This window comes from Gallus gallus, chromosome W, assembly GCF_016699485.2.
Source record: "Gallus gallus isolate bGalGal1 chromosome W, bGalGal1.mat.broiler.GRCg7b, whole genome shotgun sequence".
In the NCBI taxonomy this organism is placed as follows: domain Eukaryota; kingdom Metazoa; phylum Chordata; class Aves; order Galliformes; family Phasianidae; genus Gallus; species Gallus gallus.
This window is the reverse complement of record NC_052571.1, coordinates 2,243,340-2,268,931: the sequence shown is the minus strand read 5'-3', so window position 1 is coordinate 2,268,931 and position 25,592 is coordinate 2,243,340. Positions and strand designations below refer to the sequence as shown.

The window sequence follows — 25,592 nt, the reverse complement described above, 5'->3', positions numbered from 1 at the left end:
GGCTTGCACTCCTTAAAAAATAAAACACTTTGACTGTTGCTGTTTAACCCAGCAAATGGCCCAGCATCACATAGCTGTCTGCCCACTTCCCCCCCCCCCCCCCACCCCATTTCCAGTGTGATGGAGGAGAGAACGGGGAAAGAAAGAAAAAAAGAACTAGAGTTGAGAGAAAACCATTCACCAAGATAAAATAAATATAGAGAAAATAAATGACCAATACCCAGTGTTAAGAAAATTTCTACTCCACTAAGCTTGCTTAATCATCTTTATCCCTAAAAGAGACAGAGGAGAGTCCTCAGCTTTCTTTATTTGAATAAAGGGAAAGTCCACTGGGGCACGTCCTGTGGGGTCTCTTAAAGTACTGGGGGATGCAGCTCCTCTTTTATCCCTGTGCTCCAATGCTAGCGAGCCCTTTCCCCACTGGCTGAGGTACTCAGGGTATCACCTACCACCCTTCATTTCCTGTTTATACATATTTTGTAATCTGAATTGAGAGTTTGTTGTTTTGCCCGACTAGAGCTATCTTTGTATCCTGTGAAGTCTGTCACACTTTGTTCTTTCTAGCAAACAAGATTTACACACAGGTGCTAAACTGCCATATATTTGCAAGTTAAATTTGTTTAACAAGTTATTTTTCTCAGATCTTATATTGCAAGGACCTTTCTTCTTTCATCTCAATAGCACATTGGAGGAAGATATTGATATGTTGGAGGGCAGGCTGTTTACTCAGCGATCAATCGAGAAACTCTCTAAGACTCAAGTTGGAGTGCTGGAAAGTAGGCATTCTTTAATATCAGCACTGGATGTGTGGGATATTCTCCTCCTATCATGCATACCTTGCACAAAAAGGTCTTCAGTTTATATACATTCAGAGGCCTTCCTGGAGGTACATACATATTCCATACAAAGACTCGTGGAACCTTCCTTATGTATACAAAGTGTCAGGAACCTCCCTTATCAGTTTAAATTTGAAGACACAGACCCTTCCCATTATCTAAACAAACTACAAGGTTATTCAGTAAGGGATTTAACAAGCTTCAACATGTATCAAGTGGGACTTCAACGGGCTGGAGAAATATGCTGATAGAAACCCTATTCCAAAGAGACTGGTGTACCAGAACAAGTCTGGCAGAGCATAGCAATGTGTGAGGAGAGGTTGAGATAAGTTGTGATTAAAAGAAATCGATGAGTAGAGACTTAACAGCAAAGTTTTGTTACTGTTAAGTAAGGTATTCTTTATTGGCAGTGCTGGGGTAGCATTGAGATAACTCTACAAGAATGCTCTGCCAGTTGATCATTTGTAAACAGGTTATATTTTCACATGTGTTTCATATTCATTACATTCCCAAATTCATTAACCTATCCACCTCCAATGACTGCCTATCAGACATATCCTTATTTGGCAATCTTTGATGTCATCTAGCGTCCTTCTAGCATCCTGATGGTCCATTGTTAGTCCTTGGGGGTTGCTTAATTCCTCCCAACACTCCTTATGTCCCAAAGATTGCTGTGGAATGCAAGGACAGTTGGAGAAGTCTCTGCACACACAGATAAGGAAGACAAAGGGGAACACCTTGATGCTGTCTGTCACATTTTAGGCATCCCGTTGTCATTTCTTTTGCCTTGTTAAGACAGACCAGCCTTACAGCATGTCTTCCCATCTACAATACTACATCACAATTATCATCCACAACATCTAAGGACTACTGTGGTGTTGCAAGCAAGCATTAACAGAATATTTTGTGTAATTACTTCTTCAAATTATTTGGTTTGCTCAGTGAAGGCTAAAGGGGATCTTATTGCTTTAGTAACTTCCTGATCCAGAATATAGAAAATATTTTAATATTATTTAAAAATGAAGTTCAAAGTGGGTTGGTTAGGGCAAATAACACAATACTGAACTTTTCACAGAACCTTTCTGAAGCCTTATTCTGTGCTTCAGATAGCAGCATTGACTTGTGGAATCAAACTCTAGAACCACAGAGTAGTTATAAAGTGGGTATGTTTTTCAGCATACAGTTATAGGCACCTTGGGATAGAGTGGGAAAACTGAAGGAAAAGTGACAGAGCACAGAAAAATCTCTCAGAAACATCCATGCTCTCAAACAGCTTCTCAAGTTCTAATTGCCCTTTTCCACAAAAATGTATTTTTCAAAAATGTAGACTAAAGCTTAATATCACTTTTCCTTATATGTATGTTTTTCTTGAAGCACCATAATTTTGTCTACTGTTCTTATAAACCCATGAACAATTTGTTTCATACAACTCATCTGCAAGTGAATGTGGTAATTGAAAGATCTTTCTTCACTTTATTCAGCATTGAATTCTAAATGAAATTTGGGTTGAAGGCACTGTGTGAAAACTTAAGATAAAAATTATAAATATTGTGTTTTTTTTTTTTTAAAGAAATTCTCTAAAGGTACTTTAGGTGCTTCTTAGTTGATAATGTATGGGTTATCAGTAGGATAAATAGCTTGTTTTTCATACTTGTGCTGAAGCAATGCAATTTATTAAATTATAAAGTAAATATAGGATAGTGGTGTGAGTGGATACAGTTTTTTGCCTGCAGCTCATGGCATTTTGATGCTGTTTTCCTGGCAGATTTAAAAGAGAAACTTGGTAAGCTTGTAAGTTCTTATACAACCAAGATGTGTACGGGAGCCTTTCAAGGAGCACCTGAAAGGTGTATGAAATACTCCTAATAAGCCTTTACACATGGCTCACCAGAATTTCTCTCTGCTGAGAAAAAATCTGTGTTACACATAGCCAGGGCTCCTAAAGATGCCTGAAGCGTTATAAACCCCATGTCCCTGACAATATGATATCACTTTGTAGTCTTGCTCTGTAACGTTCAGCAGTTGCTCAGTTTCAACACAGAATGACTGGATTTCTCTTATGCTATGTTGGTATTGTAATTTGTCAATTACCATAAAAACATTACAATCTTTATAAGTTTGAAGTCCTGATTAAATGAAAAAAAGATTTATCATAGATACGGAAACAGACCTATATTCTGGTCTATATTCTAAGTACTAAAATTCTCCATTAAAATGTTTAAAGTTCATGGTGAATAAGTTTAGCATATGTTGCTTAAATGCATTAGTTTAAAATTCATAAAGGAAATGTTTAGAAATACTTTTATCATTTTATGATTTTGACTTGCGGAACAAACTCTATAACCACGAAGTAGTTGTAGAGCAGGTATATTCTATTTGGACAGCTGGGTGCAGGGGGGATAACTCCTTCCTAGCCTGCACACCGAAAGCAGGTAAACATCCCCATTTATAGAGGGAATACATGCATATTTATAGTACAGGGAGTGGTTATTACAATTAATTCCAGTACAATATTCCACGCTTATTCTATGCTCCAAACTCCACCCCTAACTAATGGCCCCATATTGTTCCCATTGTTCATGCTCAACTACTCTTAACAACATAATAGATTAGCCTTTTATTCAGTCTGCTTTGATTTATCTAGTGAGATGAACCACAGAATCACAGAACTGTAGGGGTTAGAGGGGATCTCTAGAGATCAGATCCAACCTCCCTGCTAAAACAGGTTCCCTACAGAAGGTTTCACAGGGAGGCATCCAGGTAAGTCTTGAATATCTCCTGAGAAGGAAACCTTCAACCTCTCTGGGCAGCCTGTTTCAGTGCTCCATCACTTTCACAGTAAAGAAGTTCTTTCTTGTGTTAGTATGGAACTTCCTGTGTTCCAATTTGTTGCCATTGCCCCTTGTTCTATTGCTGCATGCCATCGAAAAGAGTCTGCCTCCATTGACTTGACCCCCACACTTTAGATATTTATAAACAGTTATGAGATCCCCTCTCAGCCTTCTCTTCTCCAGGCTAAAGAGTCCTAGGTCTCTCAGCCTTTCCTCCTACAAGAGATGTTTCAGGCCCTTAATCATCATTGTGGCCCTCCACTAGACTCTTTTTAGGAGATCCCAGTCTTTTTTAAACTGAGGAGTCCAGAACTGGACACAGTAGTCTAAATGTGGCCTCCCAGGGCAGAGTAGAGGGGGAGGATCACCTCCCTCGACCTGCTGGCCATGCTTTTTTTAATGCACTCCAGGATACCATTGGCCTTTTTGGCCACAAGGGCACACTGCTGGCTCATGGCCAACCCGTTGTCCACCAGGACACCCAGGTCCTTCTCTGCAGAGCTCCTCTCCAGCAGATCAGCCCCTAGCTTGTACTGATGCATGCAGTTATTCCTCCCCAGGTGCAAGACTCCGCGCTTGCTCTTATTAAACCTCAGCAGGTTTCTCTCCGCCCAACTCTCCAGTATGTCCAGGGCTTGTTGAATGGCAGAACAGCCTTCTGGTGTGTCAGCCACTCCTCTCAGCTTTGTATCATCAGCAAACTTGCTGAGGGTGGACTTTATTCCTTCATCCAGGTTATTGATGAAGATGTTGAACAAGATCAGAGCCATTACCAACCCCTGAGGATCATTGCCAGTTACAGGCCACCAACTAGACTCTGAGCCATACATCACAACCCTCTCTTTGAGCGCTGCCAGTCAGCCAGTTCTCCAGCCACCTCACTGTCTACTCATCTATCCCATGCTTTCTAACCGTCACCACAAGGATATTGTGTGAGACGTTAAATGCCTTGCTGAAGTCAAGGTGCACAACATTCACTGCTCTCCTTTCATCTAACCAGATGGTGATGACATTATAGAAGGCTACCAGGTTGGTTGTGGCAAGACACCTCTGAGCTCCCTTGCTGGTGTGGCAAAAGAGGCGTGGACTCCTTTACTGGTGCAGAACAAAAGACGTTTATTGTAGGTGCTTATCAACTTTTATACCTGGGCAACAACAACTGATTGCATGTAGGAGCCAGGCGCCTTGTGTCTGGCTCAAGTTATTGCTGAGCTTTTTACTCATTAACAAGATAATGACTTTCTTTATACCACAGTTGTTCAAGCATGAACAATGAACAACTTGGTGAATCCCTGCTGACTACTCCTGATAACCTTCTCTTCCAGCTGCTTGGAGATGGCATCCAAAACAAGTTGCTCCATCACCTTTCCAGCAACAGAGATGAGGTTGACTGGCCTGTAGTTGCCCAGATCCTCCTTCTAGCACTTTTTGAAGACTGGTGTGACATTGTCTAACCTCCAGTCTTCAGGCACCTCTCCCGTTCTCCAAGATCTTTCAAAGACCATAGAAAGTGGTTCAGCAATTATTTCTGCCATCTCCCTGAGCTCACATGGGTGCATTTCATTGGGGCCTATGGATTTCTCTGCACTGATTTTGGCTAGATGCTCTCTTCTCAGCATCCCCTGTTTCCAGAGTACCTACTTCATTCAGTAGCGGACCCATATTTTCCCTAGTCTTCCTTTTACTACTGACATACTTAAAAAAGCCTTTCTTGTTATCCTTGGTCTCCTTTGCCAGATTTAATTCCAAGTGAGCCTTAGCTTTCTTCATATACCTGCAGGACCTGACAACATTCCTATGTTCTTTCCAAGTGGACAGGCCCTTTTTCCACATTTTATGTAATTTCTTCTCACCTTTGAGTTTATCCACGAGGATCTTGCTCATCCATGCAGGCCTCCTGCCGCCTTTCCCTGATTTTGTACTCTTAGGGAGGCTCCAAACTTGAGCTTGGAATAAGTGGTGTTTAGATGTCAACCAGCTCTCTTAGGTCCCCTTACTTTCCAACATTTAATGTGATTCCAGTGCTATCTTTCATATGTGCGTAAAAAAGGAGGAATAGATTGGTGTAACAGGACGAGTTCACTAGAAAAAAGTAAACAGAAAAAAAGCAATATGATACTGAGCCATACTGACCAAAAGCAACAAGTTGATTAGGTAATACTCTGAAGATTTGGACTGAGTGAGTTACTTGGGTAAATTATTCTTACTGTTCTGTTCTTGTGCAGGCTGCTGTATTGCTGAAAACCATATCTAGCTTACCCAGTCTCAGACCATGTGTTCTGTGCTTTGAGACCAGGAGGACCTTCGTGTTCTGAAATGAAGATGGAGGCAGTCAGAAAAGCAGAAGCACTTGTGAATTCAGAAGTTCCACCAAAGGCTTCTGAGAAGCAAGAGACAGTTCCTGATGAAGATGGTCCTGTAGAACTGAAGACACATACTCAGAAAGACTACATGCACAATGCATCAGACTCTGCAGCGCTGTCATTGATGCCTTGCTTACTGATGGAACTGAGACGAGACTCTTCAGAATCTCAGCTAGCATCTGCAGAGAGCGATAAGGCAACGGATGGTCAAGTTTATGAGAGTGACTCTTATAATCCTTGCATGCTTTCTCCTTCTTCCAGTGGCCATATGGCTGACTCAGATACATTGTCTTCCACAGAAGAGAATGAGCCCTGTCAAGCTGAAGCTGCTGTAGAGGGGGACCCTTCTGGGATCTCCAGGGCTGCAGTTGGGAGGAAATCCAGGCGATCCAGGTCCGAAAGTGAGACTTCAACAATGGCTGCCAAGAAAAACCGACAGTCTAGTGATAAGCAGAATGATCGAGTTACCAAGGTAAAAGGTCACCGAAGTCAAAAGCACAGAGAAAGGATCCGTCTGTTAAGGCAGAAACGGGAAGCAGCTGCTCGCAAGAAGTACAGCCTGCTGCAGGACAGCAGTACCAGTGATAGTGACCTGACGTGTGACTCAAGCACGAGTTCATCTCATGATGAAGAGGTTTCAGTGAGAAGCAAGACCATCACTGCAGAGATACCAGGTAGAGGATGTTTTTTAAACTGAACTATAACACATCTGATACTGTTTCTCAACTGTCATGTTAAATTCGATGAGTAACACTTGAGAAAAACCAGAACTACAGCTCTATTTAAATTTGAAGATTGCAGTATATTAACAAGATTTGGGCAAATTTTAAAATCTTTTCTGAGGTTTCAGTGTAGTTTTGCATACCAACAAATCATAGAAATGGTTAATTGGAGGAAGAACTATCTTTGAGTTCTGGAATTTTCAGATCTTTTTCTTTTTAAGTTTATATGAATTCCTATCAGTGCTGTTAAATACCAACAGATGGTGATAATCTAATAAATGCATTCTTAAGATAAGTGGCCAGCTTTGCTTTAATATATTAAGACCACAGCTCTGAAGCTGCCTTTGAAATAACATGGCTACCTCTTGCCTGTGTTCCGGTAAGGCCCTATTCACTATTGCACTTATGCTGTGCTTTCAGCTCTCCATTTCAGTGCATGACAAACCTGCTTAGCCTTACTGCAAATTCTTGCAGATTACAACTGGTACCTATTTTTTGATATAAATATGAATTTGTTTAGGTGCTCGAGATGTTTCCAAATCTAAATTTGAAGTATTTTAGACGAAGTTGTTACCATTTTCCTAAGTCATAGGATCTATAAATTCTATATTTTTAAATTTCTGACTTCCATGCTAAAAAATTGGAAACATCAAATTATAGGGACCTTCTTATGATTTTATTAGTGAAAGAAAGATGAATTCTTCAAGTTTCTTGTCTGCTGAGTCTTTTGTTGTTTTATTAGCTCAAGTGCCATGGACAGGATTTTGTGTGAACTACTCTTGCAGAATACTATACCATAGAACCATCATCATCATATAGCAATCAAAAATAAAATCACATAAAATTAAATGTTTTTGTTTGCCAATTTTTACTGGGTTACATTACATTTTGCCTTTTGCATCAGTTTTTACAAATAATGGTCACTGTTTGAGCTGGCTTGATTATGGTGATTGATTCCGTCACCATGAGAAGTGGCATTTATCCCACATATTGCTAGGAAGTAGATTATACAAAGGAAGTCTGGGAAAGGCATATTCTTCCCATAATTATTATGCAGTAAACTTTTAATAGATGCTCTAAAAATAATTTCACCAGTTTAGTAGCTAGTCAAACTTCTAGCTTTCATAGCTTTATGCCTTTTTATCAACTATATTTACACTTTGCTGAGCAATTAAGTCTTAACTTAAAACACATGGAGGAAAACTTCCTTTCATTGAGTTTCAGGACAGGTTATCCCCTCCACTCCCAAAATACCCTAACAAAATCCTCCAGAGTATATTCTTTTTATGTTTTATAAAGTCATAAAGAACCTTGTGACTCAGAAAGGTACCACATAGTATTTTTATATTTGCTAGATTTCTGACTTACACTGCTGAGATCTGAAATCACTCTTGGCTACTTTTCTGTGTCAATAGGCTTTTCATTATTTGAGCTCTAGGTCTTGCTGTGAGAGATGTGTAGTGAAAACATACCACTGTAGTAGATGGTACATGTACAGCTGTAAATGTAATGATTATTAAACCAAGGCATAATTTTACCTGGGTTTAGCAATATGTGTGCAAAAATCATCCTTGAGAACAGTGACCTTTATTATCATTTTATAGCTCCTATCATTCACCAGATCCTAAATTACATATAAGACATTAACACTTCTGAGCTTTCCTTTTGGAATTAGGCTCAATCCATACTTGCCAGATTGCAGTTTTCATTTAACCAAAAACAACTTTGGTTTGTGGGAAACAGGCTCTTAGTACAAGAGAAAAACATTCACTATAGATGTAAGGACAAGGGTGGCCTAAAAAGCATCCTGTGCTACTTTTGGGTTAATAAAACATCATGGTCTTCACAGATGCAGTAGAGCTGTGCCTGACAGGGACTCCCAGTGCTCCATTGCAGTGACAGGTCCATGTGCCATCTGTGATCCCTCTACTTGGACCTGGCAAAGAGCTTAGCTGAAGTTAACTTTATGAATAGAAAGCATTTTTAGTGTGCTTAGCACTAGGCCCTTAACAGTCTCACAATTTAGGGAATGAACAATTAGTTAGAAAGTAATACAGAGTAACAAAAAGCATTCCTGGCAATTCAGTCCCTGTGTATCCTCTGCACAAAGACAAAATGTAATAGTAGACTTCATGTCTAACTTCATACTTGAATTTTGTTGTTAAGAAACTGCAACACATCTATCTGTCGGGACATAAGCATGAGAAAGCATTTCCATTTACTTTTTCAGAAGTCTGTACACCTTGATGCAGAAGAGTTTGTGTTTCCCTTTGTCTTACTACATTTGGACACCTCAGCAACAATGTTTGTTACTGCCTCAATATGGCTTATTTTTGGTATTGAATTTCAAACTGATCTGTTGTCTAGAAACTAGCTTTTCCAACAGAGATGCTCTAAAACTTTTAGCAACAGTTGTTTTAATATGGCCTTCATATACAAAGGCTATACGTACTTTAACGCTTAACTTTCCACGAAACTTATTACAGAAGACAGTTTGCATGTGTGGTCTGAAAATTAAAGTGTCACATTTGAGAATACAGTAGTTTTTTGTCACTAAACCACTTCCATTTTAATAGCGTAGTCATAGTTTTTTTCAAACCATCCACATGGCTGGTTCTGAAATTCTTTAGGATAGATTAGTAGTGTAAGGAAGATGTTCAGTGAAATGCATAATGATCTCGTGAACAGATGTAGTATTATTAGTTTCATTTTGTTGTGCATGTGGTGAAGTTATAAACTGAGCAGTTGTTCAGTGAGTCAGTTCTCTCTGCTGAGCTTCATTAAAATGCTCTTACTTGTTTTTCTTCTCCACAAAGACTGAAAAGTAAAGAGCTGAGATCTAATTGGCGGCATAGTAAAAGCTAAGCACAATATGTGTTACTCTGAATTGATTATATGGTGCCAAGTTAAATATGAACAAACAGGTTCAATCTAAACTTCATGGATACCACTGAGAATTTTTTCACTTTTCTGAGCAGTTATAAGTTTTGTCTCTTTATTTCATTCAGTGCAATGTTTTTAGAATTATTGCAGATGAAGAATATATTTTTTTTTATTCTTAATGATTTAGCCTCTTTGTTGGCATTTAGGATTTTACCATTCTTCAACAAATACTAGATAGTATTCACTTTGGGTATAAGATGGCCTTTGAGTCCTGAAATAAGTTCTGCTAGACTTGCTGCTATTGAAAGATAGCACAGCCCTCAGATATTTGGTTTGGTAGGGCGGGATTAGGGAAGCAACGTCCCTCCCACTGTAAGCAAAGATCAGGTTCGTGACCACCTGAGGAACCTGAATATCCACAAGTCTTACGGGTCCCAATGGGATGCATCCCAGAGCCCTGGGGGAATAAGCTGATGTAGTTGCCAAGCCACTCTCAAAGATATTTGAAAAGTCGTGGCAATCAGGTGAAGTCCCTGGTGACTGGAAAAAAGGCAACATCACACTCATTTTTAAAAAGGGTAAAAGGGATGACCCTGGGAACTACCATCCTATCAGTCTCACCTCTCTGCTGGGAAAGATTATGGAGCAGGTCCTCCTGAAAGTTATACTAAGGCACATGGAAGGCAGGGAGGTGATACAGGAGAACCAGCATGGCTTCACTAAGGGCAAATCCTGCTTGACCGACCTAGTGGCCTTATATGATGATGTCACTGCATCAATGGAAAGGGAAGAGCCACTGTTGTCATCTATGTGGACTTCAGTAAGGCCTTTGACACGGTACCCCACAACATCCTTCTCTCCAAATTGGAAAGATATGGATTTGATGGGTGGACTGTTCAATGGACAAAGAACTGGCTGCAGGATCAAGTCCAGAGAGTGGTGGTCAATGGCTCAGTGTCTGGATGGAGATCAGTGGTGAGTGGTGTCCCTCAGGAGTCAGTGCTGAGACCGATACTCTTTAATATCTTCATCAGTGATATTGCCAGTGGGGTCAAGTGCATCCTCAGCAAGTTTGCTGATGACACCAAGCTGTAGGGTGCAGTCAACACACCAGAGGGACAGGATGCCATCCAGAGGGACCTAGACAGGCTTGAGCAGTAGGCCCAGGCAAACCTCATGAGGTTCAACAAATCCAAGTGCAAGATCTTGCACCTGGGTTGAGGCTATCCTCACTACCAATACAAGCTGGAGGATGAAAGGACTGAGCACAGCCCTGCCGAAAAAGACCTGGGGGTACTAGTGGCTGGCAAGCTGGTCATGAGCCAGCAATGTGCCCTCGCATCCCAGAAAGCCAACTGTATCCTGGGCTGCATCAAAAGAAGCATGGCCAGCAGGGCGAGGAAGGTGATCCTGCCCCTCTACTCTGCGCTGGTGAGGCCTCACCTGGAGTACTGCGTCCAGATGTGGAGTCCTCAGTACAGGAGAGACATAGACCTGTTGGAGCGCATCCAGAGGAGGGCCACAGAAATGATTCAAGGGATGGAACACCTTTCCTACAAGGACATGCTGAAGGAGCTGGGGCTGTTCAGCCTGGAGAAGAGAAGGCTCCGAGGTGACCTGATAGCGGCCTTTCAGTATCTAAAGGGGAGCTACAGGAAAGAAGGGGACAGACTCTTTAGCAGGGTCTGTGGCGATAGAACAAGGGGAAATGGCTTCAAGCTCAATGAGGGGAGATTTAGGTTAGATATAAGGAAAAAATCTTTTACAGTGAGGGTGGTGAGACGCTGGAACAGGTTGCCTAGAGATGTGGTTGATGCCCCATCCCTAGAGACTTTCAAGGTGGGGCTGGACCAGGCCCTGGGCAACCTGATCTCTCTGTGCATGTCCCTGTTCATTGTGAACAGGCTGTGAATTTCCAGCCTATCTGACAGGCAAACAGATAAGGGAAGACTTCAAAAGAAGGTTTTGTAATAGAAAATCTCTGGCCCTCGTGTGGTAGCATTGCTCTGGCTTGAAAATAAAAAGAGAATAATCCTAGGCTTTGTTTAGCTGTTACTGAAGGATTTATGTATACCTTTTTAAAGAAAAAGAGTGTATTGTTTAAGTTATACTGTAATTTTGTGTATACAGTGCAAACCCAATAAAGAATTAGTGCCTTATGCTTTTATTAGTAATTCTTTGCATAGTGTTGTGCAATGATTTCTCTCATTCTTTGGATATTTCCTATTAATCTTAAATGAGAGCATCCCACAAGTTTCTTGTTTACATATTACTCGTATATTGTTGGTTTAGACAACTGCTTTGTGTAGTTGAATGTGATGCTTGTTTCCTTCTGGAGTTTCCTTAGGTAATGTTCATGTGTTAAGACAGCATGTGCAAGAATTGTTTATTATCTCTCAAATGGATGCAAAGCTCAGTGTTCTTGGGGTTTTGTTGCTTCCTAGAGGAAGTGTGCTCTTGCAGTTTGGAAAGCAAATGGTATCCTGGGCTCCATCAGAAGAGGGATGGCCAGCAGGGACAGGGAGGTGATTGCCCCTCTCTACTCTTCCCTTGTGAGGCCCCGTCTGGAGTACTGCGTCCAGGTCTGGGGCCCCCAATACAAGAAAGACAGGGAGCTGTTGGAGAGGGTCCAGAGGAGGGCCACAAACATGATTACGGGGCTGGAGGACCTCCCCTACGAAGACAGGCTGAGAGAGCTGGGTTTGTTCAGCCTGGAGAAAAGAAAGCTACAGGGTGACCTAATTGCAGCCTTTTAGCGCCTATAAACAGGAGGGAAGTCAACTCTTTACAAAGGTAGACAATGGCAGGACAAGGGGAAATGTTTTTAAGTTGAAGGAGGGAAGCTTTAGGTTGGATATCAGGGGAAAGTTCTTTACAATGTGAGTGGTAAGGTGCTGGAACCGGCTGCTCGAAGAGGTTGTGGATGCCCCGTCCCTGGAGGTGTTCAAGGCCAGGTTGGATGCAGCCCTGGGCAGCCTGGTCTAGTATTAGATATGGAGGTTGGTGGCTCTGCATGTGGCAGGGGGGTTGGGTCTTGATGATCCTTGAGGTTCCTTCCAACCCAAGCCATTCTATGATTCTATTATTCTATGATTTTGGATTGAACTTAAAAATATAGATACTACTGCCTTTTTTTTTTTTTTTTTTTTTTTTTTTTTGACAAGTAGAGTAAGATAATGAGGATGGCTTTGTCTTCTTGCTGCTGAAGTTCTTCCTGATAATGCCAAAGTCATTTTGTTCAGGATGGAAGAACAATTTCCTTCCAGCTATGCCCAGTCTGTTTTTTGCATTGACTCAAAGAAGTAATGTGAGAAATGATGCATGGCCGGCTGGTGACTCTCAAGATGAAGGGCTCACTTTGGTTGGTGTGAGGCTTGCTGTTGGCATCAGCATCATCACTCTGACATGTTCTGTGGATTATTCCTGTGATGTAGTTGTGTTTTCCTATCAGACCTGACAGAAGTTGCTTTCACCTCATGTATCATCACAGTGTTCATGTGTCTTTGAGCTTGTGTGTATGTTTTTAATGGGTTCAGGTATCTAAGTAAAATATGTATAATTATTCAGGTTTATCAATTAAACAATAGTGTATTGGACCATAGCTTAATGGAAGTAAAACTCTGGAATGTTGTATGATGTTTTAGATACCTTCCGTTGAAATCAAAACTGAAATTGCAAGGAAATTAGACTAATTTGGTTTATAAAACAAATTAGATCTTTATGACAGAATCGTCTGAGAATTCTAGAATGAAAATAATTTTGAAGCCAAAATCTATTATAACCTCAGTGAGTGTAAAATGTTATTTGATGTTAATAATGTTGGTTAATTTGATATTTGCTAATTCCTCCGTGGTGTCATATCCAAAGGACATAATTAGAAAAGTTTGTTTTCTTGAGTCTTAAACAATATGATGATCTTAATGATATCTTATCAAATGGCCTCAATGTCTTTAAAGCTGGCTTCAGTCGTGCTGAGGGATCTGGAGGAGCGACCAGGGAAATTCCAGGATTGCTTGACAGGGACACCGTGTGGGATAGGAACTGCATAGGCAATGTCCTGGAAGAGGCCATGAACTGCTTTGCTGAGATGCAGAGGCAGACAGAGGAGAAATTTCGTATGTGGATAGAAAAGCTAACTCGTCTTGACACAGATGAAGAAAGCAAGCAGCAACTGGAGCCCACAGAACCTAAAATGCAACTAGTTGGCCAAAGAGTTCCCCCTACCACACAATCAGGGGCGTTCATGCAGGTGTCTGATAGCCAAGTACTTTCTCAGCAGTCGTTCAACTCTTATGTGGGCTATCAAAATGTTGATGCTATGCTAGAGTTTCCAGCAACTTTTAATAACAGTTCTCTACCTGTCTTTCCAGAGAATGGGAATAGTGCATAGCCTGATCTGAATAAACTTACAAGTATATATATATCCTATCTTTGCAATCTTAATGTTACTTTGGATTATGCTAAAAACAAAGTTTGCTTTTCTCTTCATATATATTTGTTTTTCTCTTTTGGGTTTGATTACCATGGTATTTATTTTAATTTATTTATTTTAATTTATAAAGACGATATATGTAGTTTAAAAAGAAAACAAAAGCCCAAAACAACACAACATACCTATGTGCATGTGCCAGCACATGCAAAAAACACCTTTAAAGGGAGGGGGTGGGTGTAGAAATACCGTAGGCTTTCATCACCTGACTTTGGAAAATATAATTCAGAATCCTTGTTTAAATACCCCAAAAGTAATAGAGCTATGTTTGTTACAATAGGAACATTTAGACTATTCATTTAAATGTTCTCCTTGCATGTTAACACATTTATATAAGGAAAGAAGTTTTATATTCAAACACATACTCTAGAGAACTAGATTAAATAGGGACCCACAACATTTCCTCAACTCTGTTCACTCCCAAGTTCTTCAGTATGAATATAGCACACATTAGTCTTTCTTCTTCCATTTTAGGCCGAAGTAATAAATAAGCTTATCCTAAAGATTTAGCTATACATAACCACTGTGCACAATTTTTTTTTTCTCTCCCATTTAGTCGCTCATTTTCTGTCCAGAGTTTTTATTAATGTCACTGCTGTATCGCATATGGCTGTCAACGGTTTACGAGCTGGTTCGGTCCAGTTCTGTGACTAGCGGGGATGAGGGATTTTCACAAAATCCATGCCTCTGGAAAAGGGAGACAGGGGACCCCAAAATACTTAAAAACAGTGGCAATGATCTGAGAAGAAACAAACTAATTTACTAAATACGGTATCGGAATGCAAGATAGCACACAATAATACAATAAGAATTGAAGCTACTGAATCAAATATAATAAGAGAAAGAGTATCTGAAAGCCATAGGCCTTACAGTAGTGCAGAGGCGATGCAGGCGGTTGGGAAGAGAGCCAAGGGAAAGAAGAAACAGAAATCAGGTGACTTTGCCAGAGGTTACACCTTCTCTCTGACCTCAAAGCCCCCTGGGGAATGTACTTCTTCTTCTCTTCTGGACAGGTATCCGGAACTAAAGCATTAACTCTAATTCCCAGTGCACTACATGATGTTAGGATGTTGAATACCAGTAACCAAAAATCATAACACCATGACATTCCACCCCACATTCTACATCACGACATCATACTTAATACATACAAACAAAATATAATTAACAATCATTAAAAACACGCACACACATTTAAATATATATACATGGAATTACTGATTCCGCTCTCCCATCATCCAATTCCCTTGTGGCACACATTGAACATTCCCAATCTTTCTGCATCACCCACCAAGTGGACCCAGGTCCCTGGGCAAAAACAGTCTCATGGAGAGGTTTGCCCTTCCCAGAAGCAAGAAACACCCAAACCACGTATTCCAACATGCTCTTTACATGTACTACAGGGACCTTATCACCCTCTACAGTATGTAGGGAGCTGGCAGGACCATGGCGATTGATGGATCCTCAAGTGTTGACCAACCAGGTGGCTTCTGCCAAATGCTTCTCCCAGTGCTTAAATGTTCCACCACCCATTGCTTTCAGCATAGTTTTTAACAACCCATTGTATCGTTCAATTTTACCAGAAGCTGGTGCATGATAGGGGATATGATAAATCCATTCAATGCCATTATCTTTGGCCCAAGTATTTATAAGAGAATTTTTGAAATGAGTCCCATTATCTGATTCAATTGTTTATGGGGTGCCATGTCTCCACAGTACTCATTTCTTGAGATCCAATATGGTGGTTTCGGCAGTAGCATAGGGTACTGCTTATGTTTCAAGCCACCCAGTGGTTGCTTCCACCATGGCAAACACATAATGCTTACCATTGCAAGATCGTGGCAAGGTGATATAATCAACCTGCCACGCCTCCCCATATTTATACTTTTGCCATCGCCCTTCCTCCCAGAGAGATTTCATCCTCTTAGCTTGTTTAATTATGGCACGTTTCACAGTCATGAATAACTTGTGCAATAGTGTCCATAGTTAAGTCCACCCCTCGGTCTCTAGTCCACTTATATGTTGCATCTCTTCCTTGATGACCCAAAGTTTCATGGGCCTACCGAGCTAGAAATAATTCAGTCTTGTTCTGCCAGGCCAAGTCTCTTTGAGCCACCTCAATTCTGGCAGCTCGATCTACCTGATGGTTGTTTTGTTGTTCTTCAGTAGCCCGACTCTTGGGCACATGAGCATCTACGTGATGCACCTTTACAGTCACATTCTTTATTCGGGCAGCAATGTCTTTCCACAGTTCAGCAGCCCAAATAGGTTTACCCCTCTGCCAGTTATTTTGCTCCCACTGCTGTAACCACCCCCATAAGGCATTTGACACCATCCATGAGTCAGTATAAAGATAAAGCATTGGCCACCTCTCCCGTTCAGCAACATCTAAGGCCAGGTGGATAGCCTTTACCTCTGCGAACTGACTTGATTCTCCTTTTCCTTCAGTGGCCTCTTCAACTTGCCGTGTGGGGTTCCACACAGCAGCTTTCCATCTGCGATGCTTCCCCACAATACGACACGATCCATCTGTGAACAGGGCATATTTCTTCTCATTTTCTGGTAGTTCATTGTACGGTGGGGCCCCTTTAGCACGCAATAACTCTTCTGCGGCTGATGTTCCAAACCTTTTACCTTCAGGCCAGTCCATGATCACCTCTAAGATTCCAGGACGGCTGAGGTTCCCCATCTGAGCTCATTGTGTAATCAGTGCAATCCACTTGCTCCATGTGGCATCAGTAGCACAATGGGTAGAGGGAACCTTTCCCTTGAACATCCAGTTCAACACTGGCAATCGAGGTGCTAGATGGAGCTGCGTTTCAGTACCAACTACTTCAGAAGCAGCTCGAACCCCCTCATACGCAGCTAAGATCTCCTTCTCGGTTGGAGTGTAGTGCTCTTCAGACCCCCTGTAGGCCCGACTCCAGAATCCCAGGGGTCAGCCTCGGGTCTCTCCTGCGGCTCTTTTCCACAAACTCCAGGTGGGACCTTTCTCTCCAGCAGCAGTGTAGAGGATGTTCTTTACATCCTGTTCCGTCCGTACTGGCCCCAGGGCCACGGCAAGGGCTATCTCCTGCTTAATCTGCTCAAAAGCCTGCTGCTGTTCAGGACCCCATATAAAATTATACTTCTTTTGCGTCACCCGTTAATGGGGACTTACAGTGAGGCTATAGCTTGGAACATGCATTCTCCAAAAGCCCACTCCGCCCATAAAAGATTGTGGCTATTTCTCATTAGTTGGCGGAGACAAGGCAGTGATTTTGCTGATCACATCGGTTGGGATGTGATGACGTCCATCTTGTCACTTTATACCTAATAACTGAATCTCCTGGGCAGGTCTTTTCACTTTGCTTCGCTTAATAGCGTAGCCAGCACGCAGAAGGATCTGGATTATCTGCTCTCCTTTTTCAAAAACTTCCCTTGCTGTATTGCCCCACACAATAATGTCATCAGTGTATTGTATGTGCTCAGGAGCACTGCCCTGTGTAAGTGCAGCTTGGATCAACCCATGGCAAATGGTTGGACTATGTTTCCGCCCCTGGGGCAAATGATTCCAGGTATACTGAATGCCCCTCCAGGTGAAAGCAAATTGCAGCTTACATTCTGTGGCCAAAGGAATGGAAAAGAAGGCATTAGCAACGTCAGTGTTGGCATACCACTTGGCTGCTTTTGACTCCATTTCATATTGGAGTTCTAACATGTCCGGCACAGCAGCACTCAGCGGGGATGTGACTTCATTCAGGCCACGGTAGTCTACTGTCAGACTCCATTCTCCACTGGCTATACTCACTGGCCATATGGGACAGTTGAAAGGTGAGTGAGTTTTGCTGATCACTCCCTGACTCTCTAGTTGACGAATCAACTTATGAATGGGGAGCAAGGAGTCCCTGTTGGTGCGGTACTGCCGTCTGTGCACCGTTTTAGTAGCAGTCGGTATCTGCTGCTTTTTCACTCATAGAAACCCCACAACAGACAGATCTTCTGACAGGCCAGGCACAGCAGACAGCTGCTTAACACCTTCCGTGTCTTCAGCAGCTATTCCAAAGGCCCATTGGTACCCCTTAGTATCCTTGAAATATCCCCTTCTGAGGTAATCAGTACCAAGTACACAGGGAGTCCCTGGACCAGTCACAATTGGTTGCTTTTGCCAGTCTTTACCAGTAAGACTTATTTGGTTTTCTTGTCACACAAAACTGCTTCCATCAGTAAGCTCCGTGTCTTCTGCGTCTTCTAAGGATTCATCTTTCAGGTCCGACTGGTAACAGTCCATAGCTTCAGTTGTTCCAAAGCAGTCATGAAATACTGGTTCTCCAGGAGTTCCTCTAAGGAAAGATGCTGGGTTGACAGTATTAGTTACAGTTATTTCTGCATCATCCTGCTCTATCAGGATGGCCTGGTATTTCAGAAACCTCTGGGGGTGAGAGCCAGTGCCCCCCTTTTACCTCCAATACAGTAGACATTGTATCAGATATTAAAACTGTTATTCTTTGGCCTAGTGTAGATTTACAGGCTTCTTGAATACTGTGCAGTAGTGCAGCCACCGCCCTCAACCACTCTGGCCAACTCTTACTCACTTCATGAAGGGGCTTTACCAACAGTCCGTAGCTGTGTATCCACAGTTGGCACCCTCCTGTCATTCCTGAGAATGTACGGAGTTCCTTGGCACTTTGTGGCTCAGGGGTTTGGCAGATGGCTTCTTTCCTGGCAGTCCTTAAGGTTCAAAGTCCAGCTGTAATCTCCTATCCCAGATACGTCACTTGTCGTTGAGTTATTTGTTCCTTCTGTTGAGAAACTTGATAATCATTTAAACAAAGAAATTCAGCACACTCACAGTCCATTGCACACAGTCCTCTTTGTTTCTGTGGCATCCACATGCTGCAGAAAATTTGCTGGCATGTAATATAATTATATACATAATATAATTATATGCATATAATTTGTGTGGCATGCATATGCTGCAGGAATGCAGCTATTCCAAAGGCCCATTGGTACCCCTTAGGATCCTTGAAATATCCCCTTCTGAGGTAATTAATACCAAGTATACAGGGAATCCCTGGGCCACTCACCATTGGTTGCTTTTGCCAGTCTTTACCAGTAAGACTTATTTTGGCCTCCATCATAGCCAAATCATGGGAACCCCCAGTCACGCCATGAATATAAGTGGATTTTTTCCCTTGGTGACTCAAGGGCATTTGAGTGCACTGTGCGCCAGTGTCCACCAGTGCCTTATATTTCTGTGGTTCTGATGTGCCCGGCCATCGAATCCACACAGTCCAATACACTCTATTATCCCTTTCTGGATACAGAACATAGATCCCCTGGCTGGGGGCAGGGCCCCTCTATTTGTTACCTCTGTCGTTTTTACGGCTATTGCTGTGTTCTGCAGCAACTGGAGCAATCACCCTGTTGGAGGACTTCACCTTGGTGGTTGATCTGTCTTGTAATTCTTTTATCTGTGCTTGAAGTGGAGGAGTGGGTTTTTTATGCCACTTCTTCATATATTCTCCATGGTCACGCAGGTAACGCCACAAGGCAAAACATGATGTAGTCCTATTGTTGTCATTTGCACGAGCAGCTGGTTATCTTTTGATAGCTGAGACGTTGGATGATGCAGGTTGGGAGGAATCCAATTTGATCAGCCCCTCCAGTAGGCTGTTTTGGGAATCCTGGTTCCCATCTGATGTATCTGATACCACCATGGATTCATCAGCATTACACATACTAGACAGTTTGTCTATTATATCTCCTTGATTGCCCTCAGTTGTGTCAGTTTTTCAGCTACTTTTGTAATGGCTGAAACACAAGCTCGTAGAGGGGTTAAATGTAACTCCAAGTCTTGAAGTTTATTAATCAGCTCATTTACAAGGGGTCTTCTTTCCCCTCTGCCATACATTGCTGGCATACCTTTCTGGTGCAGTCTTTGTGAATATACGCCACATATTTGGTGTACACCTGACTCTCTCAGGATCATGCTCTTGATCTGGCTCGTCAGGAATGAAACTGGGACTATGTAACATTTACACCACAGCACATCCTCTCAAATAACAGATGCCTTTTTCCATCAGTCCATTTCTTTTTCTCAGGCATCAAATTGTCTTTAAAGGGGTATCTTCCTTTTACAGCTAACAACATCCGCTTCCAGAGGGTGAAGGCCTGCTTCTGGCATGTACTAATACCTCTGTCAATGGCTGAGTCCCTAGCAATGCCACCCAATTGGCGAGCTTCTCTGCTATCAGGTGACACACTATTGGCCCCATTGTCCCTACTTCGAAATAACCAGGTGACAGGCTCATTTGGGTGGCGTAAAAAGTTGTCATGGTTTTATGATTTTTGGTTATCAGTATTCCACATCACAACATCATGCAGTGTACTAGGAGTTAAAGAACAAATGCTTTAGTTCTGGGTACCTGTCTGGAAGAGAAGAAGAACTACGTTCCCCAAGAGCCTTTTCGAGTACTGTTATCATTCCTGCTCAAGGGAACAGATATAAGGGCGCAGGTCATCTGACTTGTCCCTCTTCTTGTCTCGCCATGTTCCCTGTCGGATCGGCTCTCTACTGCTGCTCCCGACTGCACGCAAGGCTTCAGTACTAGCGTAAGGCCTTTGGCTCTCGGACAATCTTTCTCTCAACTATTGTTGATTTATATTGTATTATAGTGTGTTATCTTACATTCCGATACTATATTTAGTAAATTTGTTTGTTTCTCCTCAGATCCTTGTCACTGTTTTTAATTATTTTGGGGTCCCCTGTTTCCATTCCAGGAGGCACGGATTTTGTGAAATCCCTCCGCCCCACTAGTCGCGGAACCGGGCCGGACCCAGCCCTTAAACGGTTGACAATTTTGATGGAGAATGTGGGCATAAGCTGCTTTTCAGCTTTTTAGAACGAATCTCTCTCTGCTTTCGGAGAGCTTCGTTGGAAAAGTTTATCTCTTTCATAGTTGCTCACTGAAAAACTTGACCTTGAAAGTCCAGGCGGACTGCCAATATTCTGAGATATTTTGTAAACTTTGAGCACTGCTATCTTGCTTTAGTAAAGAGGAAGGAAAAAACAAATGATTCTGCTTTCTGTTTTAAACCAGTTTGTAGGGAGAGCTACTAATTTCACAGAACTTGTGATTTTGAAGCAGGTTCCCAGTCTCTCTTGCGAATCCTTTATGGATTGTTTGAATGCTCACCTGACCACGTTGTCAATCTCCCTGAATGCACTGTTTGCCATTGTAATTATTTCACTCAGTATCTGGAATTATTGTATTCTGAAGAAGTCCCCTCCAAAACCAGAGAATACTGAGTGGCAGGGTGTATGGAGAGACTTGGGAGAGACTTTAGAGAGATGGACATGTTCGATGTCATGGAACTTTACTCCTGAACACCTAAAAGATCCTGAGAGCCTGAACAGATATTTGAGACAGAGATGTTGTGGCCTAGGCAGATCTGAGGAGGCACAAATGATTTGGGGCCTGGCTAATGCTAATCGGGCCTTATTTAATACTATCCCAGAGAGGGAAAGAATTCTAGAAATTGAGAGAAGGATTTTCCTAGCCGAGAAGGAGAGTTTCTGGGCCGAGCGAAAGGGTTTCCAAGCTGAGAAGGATAATTTCCGGGCTGAGCGAGAGAATCTCCAAGCCGAGAAGGAGAACTTCCAGGCTGAGCGAGAGAATCTCCAAGCCGAGATGGAGAATTTCCGGGCTGAGCGAGAGAATCTCCAAGCCGAGAAGGAGAATTTCCGGGCTGAGCGAGAGAATCTCCAAGCCGAGAAGGAGAATCTTCGGTCTGAGCGAGACTCACTCCAGTTCGAGAGGAACTCCCTCAAGTCCAAACGGGATGTACTCCGAACTGAGCGAGATGCCCTCCAGCAAGCACAATTTAGTCTCCAAAGTGAGATAACCAAAATTCAGTCTCATCAAGCCAAGCTCGAATCTGAACTAAGCACTCTCATAATTCAGCGAGATAGACTTCGAGCCGAGCTGGAGAGTAAGAGCATCGGGACTGACCAACCTGATCAACCGCAGGAGGCACCAGAATCGATGTCAGTTGCCCCTGTAAGAGGACGGAAAACGAAATGAATTTCCACTCAGTTAGAACAGAAGAAAGAGGAGGAGGGTGTAATAGAGGAAGCAGTCAATGAAGTAGAAGAAGCAGGCGATGTAAGAGAAGAGGAGGAAAGAGGGCCAGTGGAGAGGCTCCAAGGAACTGGAGTGCCCATGCCCTCAATAAGACTGCATGCACAAACACCAAGGAGGGCAGGAAGTCCTGAAAGAGCAGGAGGTGAGCAAGACATCGTAACCATTCTGGATAGATCTTTGAAAATGAACGAAATTCGTGGTCTGAGAAAGGACTTCACACGCCACCCCAATGAGCCTATTGTCACCTGGTTACTTCGATGCTGGGACAGTGGGGCCAACAGTGTGTGGCTAGATAGCAGAGAAGCTCATCAGCTTGGTGGCATTGCTAGGGACTCAGCCATTGACAGACGTATTAGCACATGCCAGAACCAGGCCTTCACCCTCTGGAAGCAGATGTTGTTAGCCGTGAGAGAAAAACACCCCTTTAAAGATGATCTCATGCCTGAGAAAAGGAAATGGACTGATATGGAAAAAGGCATCCGTTATTTGAGAGAATGTGCCGTGGTGGAAATGATATACAGCCCCGACTTCATCCCTGACGAGCCAGACCAAGAGCATGGTCCTGAGAGAGTCCGGTGTACACAAAATATGTGGCGCACATTCACTAAGACTGCACCAGAAAGGTATGCCAGTACATTTGCAGCAATGCATGGCAGAAAGGAAAGAAGACTCCTTATAGATGATCTGGTTAATAGACTCCAAGACCTTGAGTTGCATTTAAATCCTCTACGAGCTTGTGTTTCAACCATCACAAGGATAGTTGAAAAGCTAGACAGAATGGAGAGCAAACAAGAAGATACAATAGACAAACTGTCTACCATATGTGATGTTGATGGATCCATTGTGAACTAGGAACAGAATTCCCAAAACCCTCCACTGGAAGAGCTGATTACCTTGGTGTCCTCCCGACCTACATCATCCAACATCTCAGCCATCAAAAGGGGATCTCCTCCTGCTAGAGGAAATGATAATGGTAAGACTATAACACGTCTTGCCTTGAGGCGTTACCTGCGTGACCATGGAGAAGATATGAAGAAGTGGCATAAGAAACCCACTTCTGCACTTCAAGCACGGATAAAAGAATTACAAGACAGATCAGCCACCAAGGTGAAGTTCTCCAAAAGGGTGATTGCTCCCGTTGCTGCGGACAGGCAAGGTAACAAATAGAGGGGCCCTGCCCCCAGCCAGGAGGGGGAAAGGGATAATAGAGTGTATTGGACTATGTGGATTAGATGGCCTGGCACATCAAACCCACAGAAATTTAAGGCACTGGTAGACACTGGTGCACAGTGTACGCTAATGCCCTCGAGTCACCAAGGGACAGAATCAATTTATATTCATGGGGTGACTGGGGGTTCCCAAGAGTTGACTGTGTTGGAGGCTGAACAAAGTCTCACTGGCAAAGACTGGCAAAAGCATCCTATTGTGACTGGTCCAGGGGCTCCATGTATACTTGGTATTGATTACCTCCGAAGGGGATACTTTAAGGATCCCAAAGGGTATCGATGGGCCTTTGGAATAGCTGCTGTAGACACAGAAGGTGTCAAACAGTTGTCTGCACTGCCTGGCCTATCAGAAGATCCGTCTGTTGTGGGATTGCTAAGAGTAAAAGAGCAACAGGTACCGATTGCTACAAAAACGGTACACAGATGGCAGTACCACACTAACAGGGACTCCTTGCTCCCCATTCTGAAGTTGATGCGTCAACTAGAGAGTCAGGGAGTGATCAGCAAAACTCACTCACCTTTTAACAGCCCCATATGGCCAGTGCGTAAAGCCAGTGGAGAATGGAGGCTGACGGTAGACTACCGCGGCCTGAATGAAGTCACATCCCTGCTGAGTGCTGCTGTGCCAGACATGTTAGAACTCCAATATGAATTGGAGTCAAAAGCAGCCAAGTGGTATGCCACCACTGACATTGCTAAAGCCTTCTTTTCCATTCCATTGGCCACGGAATGTAGGCCACAGTTAGCTTTCACCTTGAGGGGCATTCAGTATACCTGGAATCGTTTGCCCCAGGGGTGGAAACACAGCCCAACAATTTGCCATGGGTTGATTCAAGCTGCACTGGAACAGGGAGGTGCTCCGGAGCACTTACAGTACATTGACGATATTATTGTGTGGGGCAATACAGCAAGAGAAGTTCTTGAGAAGGGAGAGCAAGTAATCCAGATCCTTCTTAGTGCTGGTTACGCTATTAAGCGAAGCAAAGTGAAAAGACCTGCCCAGGAGATTCAGTCCCTAGGTATAAAGTGGTAAGATGGACGTCGTCACATCCCAATGGATGTGGTGGACAAAATCACTGCCATGTCTCCGCCCACTAATAATAAAGAGACACAGTCTTTTCTGGGTGTAGTGGGCTTTTGGAGAAGGCATGTTCCAAACTATAGCCTCACTGTAAGCTCCCTTTATCAAGTGACACAGAAGAAGAATGATTTCACATGGGGTCCTGAACAGCAGCAGGCTTTTGAGCAGATTAAGCAGGAGATAGCCCTTGCCGTGGCCCTGGGGCCAGTACGGACGGAACAGGATGTAAAGAACATCCTCTACACTGCTGCTGGAGAGAAAGGTCCCACCTGGAGTTTGTGGAAAAGAGCCGCAGGAGAGACCCGAGGCTGACCCCTGGGATTCTGGAGTCGGGCCTACAGGGGGTCTGAAGAGCACTACACTCCAACCGAGAAGGAGATCTTAGCTGCGTATGAGGGGGTTCGAGCTGCTTCTGAAGTAGTTGGTACTGAAACGCAGCTCCATCTAGCACCTCGATTGCCAGTGTTGAACTGGATGTTCAAGGGCAATGAGCTTACACAATGAGCTCAGATGGGGAACCTCAGCCGTCCTGGAATCTTAGAGGTGATCATGGACTGGCCTGAAGGTAAAAGGTTTGGAACATCAGCCGCAGAAGAGTTATTGCGTGCTAAAGGGGCCCCACCGTACAATGAACTACCAGAAAATGAGAAGAAATATGCCCTGTTCACAGATGGATCGTGTCGTATTGTGGGGAAGCATCGCAGATGGAAAGCTGCTGTGTGGAACCCCACACGGCAAGTTGAAGAGGCCACTGAAGGAAAAGGAGAATCAAGTCAGTTCGCAGAGGTAAAGGCTATCCAACTGGCCTTAGATGTTGCTGAACGGGAGAGGTGGCCAATGCTTTATCTTTATACTGACTCATGGATGGTGTCAAATGCCTTATGGGGGTGGTTACAGCAGTGGGAGCAAAATAACTGGCAAAGGAGGGGTAAATCTATTTGGGCTGCTGAACTGTGGAAAGTCATTGCTGCCCGAATAAAGAATGTGACTGTAAAGGTGCATCACGTAGATGCTCATGTGCCCAAGAGTCGGGCT

At 43.1% G+C, this 25,592-nt stretch overlaps 1 protein-coding gene across 3 annotated transcripts in view; it reads left to right on the top strand.

Annotated features, from left to right (window-relative positions):
- LOC100858742 overlaps window positions 1-25,592 on the top strand; it is a 215,506-nt gene that overhangs the window by 75,742 nt on the left and 114,172 nt on the right. Inside the window, exons 2-3 of one of the 3 annotated variants that reach the window (XM_040655208.2) lie at window positions 5,964-6,704; window positions 13,592-14,058. In XM_040655208.2, coding sequence (XP_040511142.1) covers window positions 5,964-6,704; window positions 13,592-14,025 — 1,175 coding nt within the window. In that variant the 3' untranslated portion in view covers window positions 14,026-14,058. Of the gene's footprint in view, window positions 1-5,958; window positions 6,705-13,591; window positions 14,059-25,592 lie in introns of those variants that run through there. The other 2 variants (XM_040655209.2, XM_040655207.1) reach the window with 2 other exon arrangements.